The sequence below is a fragment of the Xenopus laevis genome, chromosome 5S (genome assembly GCF_017654675.1).
Source record: "Xenopus laevis strain J_2021 chromosome 5S, Xenopus_laevis_v10.1, whole genome shotgun sequence".
NCBI classification, from domain to species: Eukaryota; Metazoa; Chordata; class Amphibia; order Anura; family Pipidae; genus Xenopus; species Xenopus laevis.
The window spans coordinates 90,716,135-90,730,926 of NC_054380.1; the positions used below are offsets into that span (position 1 = coordinate 90,716,135).

A 14,792-nucleotide genomic window follows, 5' to 3' on the forward strand; every position below is an offset into this window, starting at 1 on the left:
GATTTATGAAAACTGCTTAGTGTGTCAGAGGTTAATTTCTTTTCCTCCTAAACTTTGCCTCAATCCTCTGTCTGCAGTGTTAGAATATTTGGGTCTGGGGTTACTCTGAAAATAGAACCCACCCACTCAGAGTATCTTGTGTCTTTCCACAGTGCTAGTCTAAATTTGTTGACACATACACTGTACAAGTGTCAGCAGTTGTCCCAGGATTTCCTTTCTAGGTACAGTGACTAAGAGGTATGGATTGATCCAGCTGCAGGACTATCAGATGGCGGAAGCTCTTAATCCGGTTTGAGAGATTTGATGCACATTTCCAGGAAATACCTCATGCAATCAGCATTATGTTCCTGAGAGCTTGACATGCACACCTCGCGTGGGGACCTTCCATATCACACTATTGCTATGCAGCCTGTTGTCCCATTTTCTTGATTTCCATTAATAAAGGTGTTTCAGTTTACCATCATTACGGTCGTAAGAAAAAGGTTCTACTTTAGCTTTGCATGTATAATTGGGAATTATACAAAAGACTTGTGGCAGAGGCAGAGGAAGTTATTTTATATCATTAATCTGATTTTTGTGCTATGAAGGTGTGTGTCAAAGAGGCCCATATATCAACCTGGTGAGGGATAAGGTCGGGTTGGAGGGTAGAGAAGGAATATTTATTCATGTTAAAAAAACTGTATATTTTATGTGGGAGTGTTTTTTTCCCTAAGAGTACACATTTTACAATATATGTTTTACTGTCAACTAGATACTCTAACTCCAACTCCCACTCCCATAATACCTTGTATGTTCTTTGATTAACAGTTCTGTAACAGAGAATCACTACTCCTACTGCTACATGTCTTCAATAGAGAATAGTAAGGCACAGGCAGATACAGTACTGCTTTTAATAGCAATAAAACCACTGGGCAGCTTTAAAGTAAGCTGCTTAACTTGCATTTTCCTTCATTGGGAATTTGTATTTTGTTTTATTTGGGTGGAGTTCCCCTTTAACCCTCTGAACACTGACTAATTCATTGTAAGTTGTTAGGCAACATGGAATTGGCCAGAACCCAGAAACGTACAACATACAGAACTATCAGTCCAGTACAAGTGATCTAGCACTTAAGCTTTTTTGACCTATGACAGACAAGCAATTGCATTCCCTTCTTAAAGTGTAAGACTAAAATATAAAAGGCAAACATACATGTGACAGACATATCATACAATTTAAAACCAATGTAATAAATCTTAAAATTTCCTTTCAGGTGTTTATTGGCAAGCGGCCAGAATCAGAATTTGCATCTCAGCCCCAAAGTACTTTCCGGAAGCCCCCAAGCCCACCAACACTTGAGGGGCAGCAAGCACTCACTTGCTTGATTAGTGAAAAGAACCTGTCCATATTTGAAAAGCTCGGGGATGGGTCATTTGGAGTGGTGCGAAGAGGAGAATGGAACACACCAAATGGCACATTGGTAGGTACCACATCACAAGGCTCCAAGTCTAAAGTCTAAACCTGTAATCCATTTTCATTTATCTTCTGAACAGATTGTTTCCCAATTACCTTAATTTTTTCACAGGCTTTTTGTCTGTTTTGTATATTTACCAGTCATTATGTGTATATATGAGGATATATGTATAGTTATGTTCAGAATAGTAGCAGTGTGTTTAAAAAGCGAATAAAGCTCAACATCCTTATAATAGCTGCACTGCACATTCTATTCCAAATCAAAACATGAAGAAACATTTATCAAATTTGTGTTATTCCTTTACAGAAAGCAAAAAAAGAAAATATTAGGATGTTCCAAATAATAGCAGTTTCTGCTTTCTTTATAAACCCATACTGTACTTTCGATGTATAAATGGAAAAAAAAAAGATTTTGCTTTTCTTTGAATCACTGGAATAATATTTTTTCGTATAACCACGGTTTCTGAGAATTGCTGCACATCTGTGTTGCATTGAGTCGACCAACTTCTGGCACCTGTTACATTCCACAATTCTTCTGCATTTCTTGGTTTTGTCTCAGAAACAGCATTTTTGATGTCACCCCACAAGTTTTCTATTGGATTAAGGTCTGGGGATTGGGCTGGCCACTCCATAACATCAATCTGTTTGGTCTGGAACCAAGATGTTGCATGTTTATTGGTGTGTTTGGGGTCATTGTCTTGTTGAAACCCCCGTTTCAAGGGCATTTCTTCTTAAGGCAACATGACCTCTTCAAGTATTTTGATGTATTGAAACTGATCCATGATCCCTGGTATAAGATATATAGGCCCAACACCATAGTATGAGAAACCTCCCCATATCATGATGCTTGTGCCACCATGCTTTACTGTCTTCACACTGTACTGTGACTTGAATTCAGTGGGGTCATCTGACAAACTGACTGTGGCCCCTAGAACCAAAAAGAACAATCTTGCTTTCGTCGGTCCACAAAATGTTGCACCATTTCTCTTTAGGCCAGTCAATGTGTTCTTTGACAAATTGTAACCTCTTCAGCACGTCTTTTTTTATCTTTTAACAATGGCACTTTGTGGGGGCTTCTTGCCGAAAGCTTGGCTTCACATAGGCATCTTCTAATTGTAACAGTACTCACAGGTAACTTTAGACCTTCTTCGATCTTCCTGGAGCTGATCATTGGCTATGTTTTTGCCATTTTGGCTATTCTTCTATCCATTCAAATGGTAGTTTTTCATTTTTTTCAGGTTTTTGTTGACACTGTCACATTTCAGCTGTATTGTGCTGATGTTCGCTTTATATTCATCCAATAATATATTCATTCAATGAGCATAAAGTGGGCTTCTCTTTATATGGTATCGAATATCTTTTCCCAATGCCCAGATAGATTTCATCATATATATGATTCATTTTTCTTGTTACCTTCCAACTATTTTTGGATTAATGGCAGGTTTTATTTACAGAGACGTGGAGCTGCAATGGGGGCTTCATTTGCACCACCTATGCCAACCTGATTATGGGTTGGTTGGAGTGACTCCTTGTTTTTGGAGATGATAATCCAGTTTCTGATGTTATATTGACGACTGCATTGGGGTCTGGGATGAGCAATATTTTGTGGAATGTTGTTATAAAATGTTCAATCATTTCATATACCCTTTTTAGATGTAATTTTACACACAGGTTGGTGGGATAACAACGGTACTTTATTGTAAGGCTATTACTCAAATTACTTTATTGAATGCCCAGAGTGTGTGTCCAGCCTCTTGCTTGAGGGGTATCCCACTGAGACCGTTTTTGCTTGTTCTAATTTGCTGAGAAATATGTTTTCATGTTCTAATTTCATGAGAAAATAATTTATCTTGTCTCAATTTTGTTCAGTTTAATGTAGCCGTTAAGTGCCTAAAGACCGATGTCTTGACCCAGCCAGATGTTCTGGATGACTTTATCCGAGAGGTCAACGCAATGCATTCCCTTGATCATATTAATCTCATCCGGCTCTATGGAGTGGTCCTTACACACCCTATGAAGATGGTGAGATTTGTGTAAGAGTTGTGTGTAAAGAGATGTGCAATATTGTTTGAATTGTGGTCAGTATTGCTACAGTACTATGCATAACTGTACCAGGGTAACCACTACAAGGAGTTTTTATGTTATGCAGATGTTTTTGGGTTTTCTGTTTAATATGGAATGGTAAAACATTCATAGTATTCAGGAAACACTGGAACTAAATCATTTTAGAATAAGCACAACCTAAATAGTGAATAAAGCTATCTACCAGTGTGCTAGGTAGGTACATCACATGATCATCATATAGGTTCTGTGCAAAATATCCATCACATGGATTTTAAAAGTAGCCTCACTAGGTTTTTTAATAATACCCACTTTGATTCTTTGCTTTATTAGCACATTCTATTCTATTATCCCTCTAGGTCACAGAGCTAGCACCCATGGGCTGTCTTCTGGATCGTCTTAGAAAGAACCAGGGTTACTTCCTTATCTCCACGCTTTGTCACTATGCCATTCAGATTGCCAATGGTATGGCTTACCTGGAATCCAAACGTTTTATTCATCGGGACTTAGCAGCAAGGAACATTCTGCTTTCCTCAAATGACTTGGTGAAGATTGGAGATTTTGGCCTTATGAGGGCATTACCCAAGAATGATGATCACTATGTCATGCAGGAACATCGCAAAGTTCCATTTGCCTGGTGAGTTTCTTGCTGGGGCGGAGAACAGGCATGACAAATATTTACCAGCAAAATGGAACGTGTTTTTTTTAGTTTTCTAAATGTATCAAAAAAGGACAGTAGTTACTCTGTTCTAAAAGTTTTATAGTTTTTTTTTTAATCCAGTGTTAGTGACATAATTTTCATTGAGATACTAAATCTCTTTTCCTCTTATTTAGTAATTTAGGTAAAATTTGTACTCTGTACATAAGTGTTTTTTTTCTCTTTTAATATATTAGATTTACTGATTTTCTTCTGTTTTTTTTGTTTGTTTGTTTTTAATGTAGGTGTGCACCAGAAAGCCTAAAGACGAGAACTTTCTCTCATGCCAGTGACACCTGGATGTTTGGAGTGACGCTGTGGGAGATGTTCACGTATGGGCAAGAGCCGTGGATAGGTCTCAATGGTAGCCAGGTAAGATCAGATGTTGAGCCACAGGATCAGCAATACAAAATTTAACATAGCTGGAATTTCTGGGAAAAATAAAGCCTCTTAATTTCTTAAACAACATAGGAGCTTAGTATGAGGTTACATCAGCATCACTAAGAATGGCCAGCTCTCTTGTAATTCTGCCCTTTGCTTTATTTATGTTTTGGGGCTGGGTGGTTATTCTGCTTGAGTTAAGTATCTATGATTTTACAGCAATTCACCCATTTTTCTAATATTAGATTCTTCATAAGATTGATAAGGAAGGCGAAAGACTGGTACGGCCGGAAGATAGCCCACAGGACATCTATAATGTAATGTTACAGTGTTGGGCTCATAAGCCAGAGGACAGGCCAACCTTTGTGGCACTTAGAGACTTCCTGGTGGAGGTAAATTGATTGTACAAATAAAAGGATGTGAAGTTTCATTCAAACAGTTATTTCACAGTTATTCTCAGGCACAGCAGGCTTGTGACAATTTATAAATCTATAGAATATTAACCTATAGCAGGGATGTCCAACTGGCGGCCCGCGGGCTGCCCCCCCCCCCCGTCTGCGGCCCCCCACATGCTGTGTCTGCATTGTTTAAACCTCAAATTCAGACTATTCCCCTGTATTGTTCACAACCGTGATCCCCCTGTATTGTTCACACTTGTGACCCCTCTATTGTTTATGTCCTAACGGCCTGGACTGTTCACACCTGAGACCCAGACTGACATTGTTCACCTGTTCACACCTAATTCAAAATGCTAATGGGGCACCAGCACTGTGTCACTGTATGTAGTACATATTAGAATGATGGCTTTCCCTGTCTCCTGCTCTGTTCGGCCTTCCCTCCCTGTGTGTGCCATTCTCTGCTTGCCCAGTGCTGCGTGTGTGTGCCATTCTCTGCTTGTGTGTGCCATTCTCTGCTTGTGTGTGCCATTCTCTGTGTGCCCAGTGCTGCGTGTGTGTGCCATTCTCTGCTTGTGTGTGCCATTCTCTGCTTGTGTGTGCCATTCTCTGCTTGCCCAGTGCTGCGTGTGTGTGCCATTCTCTGCTTGTGTGTGCCATTCTCTGCTTGTGTGTGCCATTCTCTGTGTGCCCAGTGCTGCATGTGTGTGCCATTCTCTGCTTGCCCAGTGCTGCTTGTGTGCCATTCTCTGCTTGCCCAGTGCTGCTTGTGTGTGCCATTCTCTACTTGCCCTACGCTACCTGTGGGATGTAAGCCTGTTAGGGATTTGTTCTTGGGGTGTGTTAGCATTTGGAAATTGTTGTTAAGGGCCCCTAAGGTGTTTAATCATGTGTTGGGGGGTTGCTGTATTATCCACAGGGAAGGATGAGGCATATGGATTTAAGGGTATGTTTTAACATGACTTAAATTTTTCACATAGTGATGAGGAATTTCCCTGCAGCGAGCACCAAACATTTGGTTTTTTGAGTGCTGCCACCGTTAATGTGGATATGATCTTAAAAGTTCTTGTGGTAATATGGGTGTGGTTTACAGTGGGTGTGGTCTAAAAGGGGGAGTGGCCAACACTGACTTCCATTATCGGCTCTCCACCACATAGGCCACAGACAATGTTGGCCCTCGGTACCACAGAAGTTGGACAGCACTGACCTATAGAATAACCTGCTTTTCTAGCAATTTTTAATCCTACCATCATAGACAAAGTGAATATAGTTTATTTCAGCCTTCACTGATGGAAACCTGTGTCACTATGGCACAGTTGTAGGCTAAGTACAAGTTGGATGAAATGTTTTTCTCATTTGTACTCCAGGCTCGGCCAACAGATATGCGCGCCCTTCAGGATTTCCAGGAACCAGACAAGCTCCACATCCAGATGAATGATGTCATTACAGTCATCGAGGGCAGGTACCCATTCTCTTTCACCTGAGAAACAGCTTTTGACAATGGAACCCCATGTTTCTTACCCATCTATCAGCTTGCATGATGGCTTGCACCATTTTTTTGCACTTCTTTCCTGTCCCATATATCATACAGGAGCCCTAATAGCTTACTTCGGGTAGCATTCAAACATAGTGTAGAAAATGTCAGCTCAGAGTTACAGAATGAAAAATAGAAATATTTAAAAGAAATCCCAAAACAAAACATAAAGAACTGAGAATTTGTTAGGGATGCATCAAATAATGGATTTGGTTTGGGATTTAACCATATCCAAGAGCCTGGCTGGACCAAATCCAAACCCTTAAAATCATGTGACTTTGTATCATGTTATTAAGGGGTTGTCCAAATCCAGAAAATAGGGTTTTGGTGCATCCTTAGACTTTATTAAGCACATTTTTCTGATGTGCTTTCCGATGTCTCTGTTATCCAAAAGGTCATTTTAAAGGGGTAGATCACCTAATTAACTTTTAGTATGTAGACTGAGATTTTAAGACACTTTGCAGTTGGTCTGCATTTTTTTTTTTGGTTTTGAATTATTTTACTTTTTGTTCAGCAACACCTTATCTTGAACTTTTAAGGGGTGGTTCACCTTTAAGGTAACTTTTATTATGTTATTGAACAGCCAATTCTAAGCAACGTTTCAATTGGAGTTCATTATTTTTTTTTTTTTTTTTATAGTTTTTAGCCTTTTTCTTCTGACTCTTTGCAGCTTTCAAGTGGGCATCACTGACTCCCTTCTAAAAAAACAAATGCTCTGTAAGGCTACAAATGTATTGTTATTGTTACTTTTTATTAGTGATCCATCTATTCAGACTCTATCCTAATTCATATTCCAGTCTTTTATTCAAATCAATGCAGGGTTGCTCGGGTAATTTGGACCCTAGTTACCAGATTGCTTAGTATGCAATTTGAAGAGCTGCTGAATAAAAAGCTAAATAACTCATAAAAACAAAATAATAAAAAATGAAAACAAATTGCAGAATATCACTCTCTACAATACATCATACTAAAAGTTATCTCAGAGGTGAACAACCCCTTTAAGCAGCTATATGGTTGCTATGATCCAGACAGTAATTTGAATGAGTCTTGAAAGATAAATAGCAGATGGCTTGAATAGAAACATAAGTACTGAAAAGTACCAATAGCATTGTAGTCTCACAATTGGTGGGGTCAGTGATCCTGGTACAAGAGGAAGGCCTAAAGGAATAGAACATGAAGAACAATTGAAAAGTTGCTAAGAATAGGATATTATTAAACATACTAAAAATAACTTAAAGATAAGCGTGAGTCTGACACCCCTATGCCCTGTCAACTAAGCAGCACAGGAGGCATTGGAGAGGTTAACCCATCTAGTTACATGTTCAGTGAGCCACTGACTCACTCTGTGGGTAAGTTATCGGATCTGGGTGGGGAGCAACAGGTGAATCACTGAGGAGCGCCCTTGACAACCACACCCCATAATTGTGTCCAGGCGTCAGGGACATGTAGAATAGGCTAATATTAACCTACTATTGCTAAAGAGGAGTGTTTCTCATTTTAAGGTGGAACAGCTTCTAGCAATTCAGTTAATAACAACATGGTAGAGAATAGCATAATAAAGGGACTCCCAACTATGTATAATGCATGTATGGACCCAGGTTTGTGTGTTTATAGCAAAAATCATTTGTCCCATTTCAGTAGTACTCATTTTGTACATATGTTCTTATACACTGGTTTTTATCCAACCTGAATGGGTAAACTGTTCATATTTATTGTGAAACAAATCCCTCTCAAAAAATCCCAAAAGGCAAGTAAAAGGATTGGAGGTTATATTCTTTTTCATTTGAATACAGTGGTTTGGACTTCTGCTATGAACTGATTCATTACCCTGCAAAAGGAAGGATTTTGTGCCAGATTTGCAGCTAGTGCAAAATAAAGTACACATTATTGTGGAATCAACCTGCACCTTAAAGGGATACTGTCATGGGAAAAAAACATTTTTTCAAAATGTATCAGTTAATAGTGCTGCTCCAGCAGAATTCTGCACTGCAATCCATTTCTCAAAAGAGCAAACAGATTTTTTTATATTCAGTTTTGAAATCTGACATGGGGCTAGACATATTGTCAATTTCCCAGCTGCCCCTGGTCATGTGACTTGTGCTCTGATACACTGCAATCACTCTGCAAGTTGGAGTGATATCACCCCTCCCCCCCCCAGCAGCCAAACAAAAGAACAATGGGAAGGTATCCAGATAGCAGCTCCCTAACACAAGATAACTGCTGCCTGGTAGATCTAAGAACAACACTCAATAGTAAAAACCCATGTCCCACTGAGACTCCTTCAGTTACATTGAGAAGGAAAAACAGCAGCCTGCCAGAAAGCATTTCTCTCCTAAAGTGCAGGGGCAAGTCACATGACCAGGGGCAGCTGGGAAATTTGAATATAAAAAAATCTGTTTGCTCTTTTGAGAAATGGATTTCAGTGCAGAATTCTGCTGGAGTAGCGCTATTAACTGATGAGTTTTGAAAAAAACATGTTTTCCGATGACAGGATCCCTTTAATTACAACTTGTGTGTCCCTGGTGAAGAAATATTTATATCAAATATTTATATCAGGTTTATGATATTTACCGTATAGAAAGTACAACTCTCCTACATAATCTGCCTTTAGCTGTTGCTGAACTAGAGTTCTTAGCACCCACAGCAACCTGTACCTCTTGATGTATACTGAGAGATGAATTTTAGCAACAACTGATGGACCAATCCCTTATATTAAATGCATTTTTCTATAGTACGCAGAACAAATTCAATTTAAAAATATCAGTCTTTGCTATTCAATCTGAAGGGACCATGACTGTTTCTCTATTGGCAGCAAGTAGAAATACCATGTGGGTTGCTTGAAGGAATGTTTTATTTGAAAGATTTAAATTATCAAAATGTAATTGTTAGTTTGAATTTGTGTTACGCTAGGCATCTGTGGCCCCAAGCATTTACCTTTATTGAAAACTAAGCAAATTGTGGTTCATTTATAAAGACTGGGCAAACTTGCACTTGGGCAGTAACCCATGGCAGCCAATCAGATCATTGCTTTCACTGTTCAACCTGCAATGATTTATTCTTTACAAATGTGTATTGATTTCTAATAACATGACAATTAAATGATTAAAGACAGTCAAAGTTGAAGTTAAGAAAGATGGGGGGTTCAACAGTTGATCGTCGATGCGACAGGACTGTCGGATGCAGACGCAGCGTGCAGCATCTGTATCCGACAGTTGTGCCGCGTCGGATCAACACGACACAACCTTATTTCTGTTGCATGCGATTTGTCGCAGTGCGTCGGATTGCGCCAAAAAAGTCTGTGTAGTCCTACCCTTAAACCATTGGTTTCTGTATTATTGCAATTATTATTATTACAAAATGTAAAGGTGGCCATACACGGGCAGATTTAAGCTGTCGATTTGGGTCCTTTATCGGGCCTTCCGACTGATACCTGGCCTGATATTTGGCGACCTTGTGTGAATGTGATGGGAATTCATTTGTATACATTAGCACTGGATGGCAGTTGAGTCCTTGTCTTGGCTAGATATATTATAAAAAGGGGTGCTGCAGTTCTTAGTGACCATGTTAAATAAAATAAGTGCCTTGTAAAGGTCATTGTAAGAAATTAAAAATACAGGAAAAGGTTTTCATTACGAATTACGAATCTGTAATGTAATGCAATTTGGCAACTTTTGCGGAAGTTGTGAATTTCACCATGAATGCAGAATGACACAGTGTCTTGCTTAAAGATGAGAACCTTCTATCATTTACTTTAATACTGTGCACATTACTACCTGTAGGGATATTCAGGGGTGTAACTACAGAGGAAGCAGTCTCTGCGGCTGCAGGGGGGTCCCCAGGAGATATAGGGACCCCATGAGGCCCTAATTCATATACAATTTTAATAAATATTAGTAAAGCAGGTCAACCTCTAGACAGGTAAAGCAGGTCAACCTCTGCGGGGCCCGGTGATATTAAGTTGCACCACTGGTTATATTTGCATTTTTGCATGACCCACGAAGCCTGTATTACAAAGGGTTAAACTTGCAGCTCCGAACTTAAATGCACTCGTTTCCTTTGACCTGGCCTGTGTACCAATGGCGTGCTGCAGCTTGGATACACTCTTACACACCCACACACTGCTCCCATTCCTGCTGGCAGCAGTAGCAGCGGCGCAGCGGGGGCAGGTGAGCAGATCTTTACAGAAGGGAAGGGTTATAAGTAGAAGGGGGAAGGGGAGAGGTGTTAGAGCAGCGAGGACACTAGTCCTGTTTTAGCTGGGGAGAGAACTTGGACTGCTAGGATCGTGGGCTTTGTAAGTAACACACAAACACTGACACCTCTTGTTCCTTTAAATTAACTCTTTGGATTGATTGTCATTGATGCCTTTTGTGTTCATTGGATTTGTCTGTTTGCAGTTTTGTGCAGTCATTTCTATGTCATGGCAAATGGAAGTAAAAGCAAATGTTTCCTGTAAGAATGAACGTTCCTCACCGGGGTCAGTCCCTTAAAACCTTTGTCTTCCTTATCAGCGTGGCATCTTGTTTCTTATAAATATGTATATCATGACTCCCTGTTAATGGGGGGGTGGGAAGGTGATAAGATTTCTGAATGCAGCAATTTGTAGGGTGGATTTTATACGGACTCCTACAATTGTAGTACAGGTACAGGACCTTTTATCCAGAATGCTCGGGACCTGAGGTTTTCTGGAAAAAGATATTTCCATAATTTAAATCTTTATACCTTAAATCTGCTAAAAACCATGTAAACATCAAATAAACACTATAAACTGGTTTGGCTTCCAATGAGGATTAATTGTATTTTATTTTGAATCAAGTACAAGGGGCTGATTTATTGTTACAGAGAAAAAGGAAATCATTTTAAAAGATTTGGATTATTTGATTATAGTGGAGTCTATGGGAAATGGCCTTTCCGTAATTCTGAGCTTTCTGGATATCATGTTTCCGGATAGCGGATCCCTTACCTGTATAAGTATTTGGACAGATTATAGTTCTGAATAGGACAATCTATTCTGAGGCAGCATTCAGGATTTCTTTGTAAATGCAAGGGCAACAATTAAAAAGAGCTGTATAACCAAACCAAAAGTCTCATTCATGCGTGTTCATTCAGGGTGTATAACCTATGAACCCACAACTTTTTTTTTTTTAATATTTGAAATTTTTATTGATTTTCGTCATACAAAGAATAAGTGCAATAAAAGACTTTATACGTTTAGAACCCACAACTTTAAGTTGAATTACAACTTTCAGCATTGTCCAAACAGAACCCAATCCTTGCAAAAAATTAAATAAATAAATAATAAAAATGCATGGTTTACAGATTAATCTGTTTACTTGTTGCATGGGTACCAAAATTGATAATTTTTTGCTGATGGGAGAATATTTTTTTGCGCCCACCTCTTCCTGCAATGAGTTTTGATTTCCTAGGAAAGTGATGAAATCGAAAGCACCTGCAGACAGAGGACTGTGGGTAAAAACTGTGTGACAAGCTTGTGTGTTTTGTCCTGCCTAGACAATAACCTGAAGAGTTTTTCAGAGTGACACAAGTGAGTGGGTGGGAGGCTGAAAAGGGTAGAGCTCAAACAGCTTTATTTCCCAGTTGCATTGTTCTAGAATGCCAGGCTGTTGTTGGTGGGGGCTTGCCCGCAGCCCCCCTCTCCCTTTACTGCTGATGTTGTCAGACATTTAGTAAGTGAAAGGAGGAAAGAATTGCAGAAGAGGCATTCAGTAGTGACAGATACAGTAAAAGCATCAGGAATTGAGCTGTGTTTGAGCCCGTCAGTCCTGATATGACAGGAAGCAGGACTGACTCACTCTTACTATGCCTGCACCCACGTGCTAATTGGGCAGAGCTAATCAGTACACGTAAGCATGAAAGCCTTATTACATAAGCAATAATTCAGCTGCTAATTTATACACATTCTAAACTGGGATTGATCTGAAGGTAAGACATACAGACTGCAGCCAAACAGGCTCTGCCAGTAGCCGAAATAATACTTCATATGTCTTTTTTTTTTTTTTTTTTGGTCTCACAGGGCAGAAAATTACTGGTGGAGAGGGCAGAACAAACGAACTCTGAAGGTGGGACAGTTCCCACGGAACACAGTTACTTCAGTAGCTGGCCTGTCTGCTCACGATATCAGCCGCCCTCTTAAAAACAGCTTCATCCACACAGGCCATGGAGACACAGTACCTGCTCACTGCTGGGGCTTTGCTGACCGGATTGATGAGTAAGAAAAAGATCCTTGTATCCATAACTGTATTCTTACTAGGCAGCATGGACAAGTACTGGAACCAGTGCATCATGTGTCCTTAAAGGGATTCTGTCATGCTTTTCATGATGTATTTTTTATTTCTATAATACACTGTTTACACGGCAAATAATTCACTCTACAATATAAAATTTCATTCCTGAACCTGTCGTTTTTTTTTAATTGTAATATTGGTGTGTAGGCAGCCATCTCAAGTCATTTTGCCTGGTCGTGTGCTTTCAGAAAGAGCCAGCACTTTAGGATGGAACTGCTTTCTGGTAGGCTGTTGTTTCTCCTACTCAATATAACTGAATGTGTCGCAGTGGGACCTGCATTTTACTATTGAGTGCTGTTCTTAGATCTACCAGGCAGCTGTTAGCTTGTGTTAGGGAGCTGCTATCTGGTTATCTTCCCATTGTTCTGCTGATGGGCTGCTGGCTGGCAAAGGGAGAGGGTGATATCACTCCAACTTGCAGTACAGCAGTAAAGAGTGACTGAAGTTTATCAGTGCACAAGTCACATGACTGGTGGCAGCTGGGAAACTGACAATATGTCTAGCCCCATGTCGGGTTTTAAAATTAAATATAAAAAAATCTGTTTTTGAAAACCTCTTTTGAAAATAAGGTATTTAAGTACAGAATTCTGCTGGAGCATCATTATTAAAGGAGAAGGAAATTTGTTTAGCTCTTGGGGGTACTAAATGTTAGTCACCCCCAAGTGAATGTATTTACTTACCTGAAACCCCGGGGCTGGTGCTCCTATCAGCAGAAAACTGCACCGTCCCGGGGTTATTCCAGTGAACACCATGGAGCACTTCTCTTTTCCGGCTTCTTCTTTCTTCAAATTTCCTTGGGCAGATGCATGCGCAGTAGAATGAAAAATCTGTCTTTTTAGTTAAAGTTTGGCTTTTCACTCTAATGTGCATGTGCAGCCGCGAGAAGCAAGAAGAAGCCGGAAGAGGAGCACTCCATGGTGCTCACTGGAATAACCCCCAAGCCGGTGCAGTTTTCTGCTGATAGGAGCACTGGCCCAGGGTTTCAAGTAAGTAAATACTTTCACTTGGGGGTGCCAAGTGCTAAATGACTTTCCTTCTCCATTAACTGACATGTTTTCTCATGACGGTATCCCTTTACTTTTACTCTCTATTAGGCAGCTTAGGCACATGGCTCTTGCCACCTTTAACAACACACAGTGCCCCCTTGACATGCTGCAGTGCTGGGTTCTGTAGGTATATTGACAAAAAATGTCTTGTGTTAATAGAATTCTTTGTTTTTTACCCTTTTAGTATATTTCTGACTGTAGCTGTGTTACCAGTTCTGCTTTAATGCTAAGGTAGAGGTTGTTTTTCTCCATTTATATAGTGATTGTAGCATTGTTTTTAATGACGAAACCTTTGTTCTTTTGTGCTTTCTGGTTAAATTGTTATGGCATCCATTTCTTGGACATAATTAGCAACACGGTTCAACTTTTTGCCCAAGTAAATTCTGCTAATCTTCCAGTTGATCCCAGTGTGTAATGCCCGAAGGCGCAGTTGAAGTAAGGACCAAAGAGAAGGCAACAATCCAAGTTCGCGGTACAGAAAAGGGTTTATCAAAGAATGGTCGTAAAACAGGCAGAATGGTCAAGACAGGCAGTACAGATTCAAAGTCGATAACAGGCAAGGTTCAAACACGGTTAAGCAAAGCAGAATATATCGCACCCAGGAACTATATGAAATAGACCTATAATTGGGCAAGGTCAGGATGGAAATGAGGGTCTTTATAGTCCAGTCTATTGGCGCCAAAATTGACGCGCTGGCGTCAGACGCAGACGCCAGCGTCCCCACGCTGACGCCTTGACGCCGGCGCCCGATTCTGACGCCGGCGTCCGTTCCGTCGCCGGCGACCAATCACAGGGCAAGAAGGAGATGATGCAGGATGATTGCGACCACCCGGAGCCATGTGCAGGGAAGAGGAATCGCCATTTTGGACGCCATCTTGGAGCAGGTCAGTAGACTCCATTACAGTACCCCCTTCCTTAGGGGG

General features: G+C 40.2%; 1 protein-coding gene across 5 annotated transcripts in view; it reads left to right on the forward strand.

Annotated features, from left to right (window-relative positions):
• The window catches only part of tnk2.S (tyrosine kinase, non-receptor, 2 S homeolog), a 97,964-nt gene that overhangs the window by 59,501 nt on the left and 23,671 nt on the right, over positions 1-14,792 (forward strand). For all 5 annotated transcript variants that reach the window (XM_018265636.2, XM_041564774.1, XM_041564771.1 and 2 more), the window contains 7 exons: positions 1,251-1,457; positions 3,320-3,472; positions 3,871-4,148; positions 4,454-4,580; positions 4,835-4,981; positions 6,352-6,446; positions 12,553-12,747. In XM_018265636.2, coding sequence (XP_018121125.1) covers positions 1,251-1,457; positions 3,320-3,472; positions 3,871-4,148; positions 4,454-4,580; positions 4,835-4,981; positions 6,352-6,446; positions 12,553-12,747 — 1,202 coding nt within the window. The remainder of the gene's footprint in view (positions 1-1,250; positions 1,458-3,319; positions 3,473-3,870; positions 4,149-4,453; positions 4,581-4,834; positions 4,982-6,351; positions 6,447-12,552; positions 12,748-14,792) is intronic.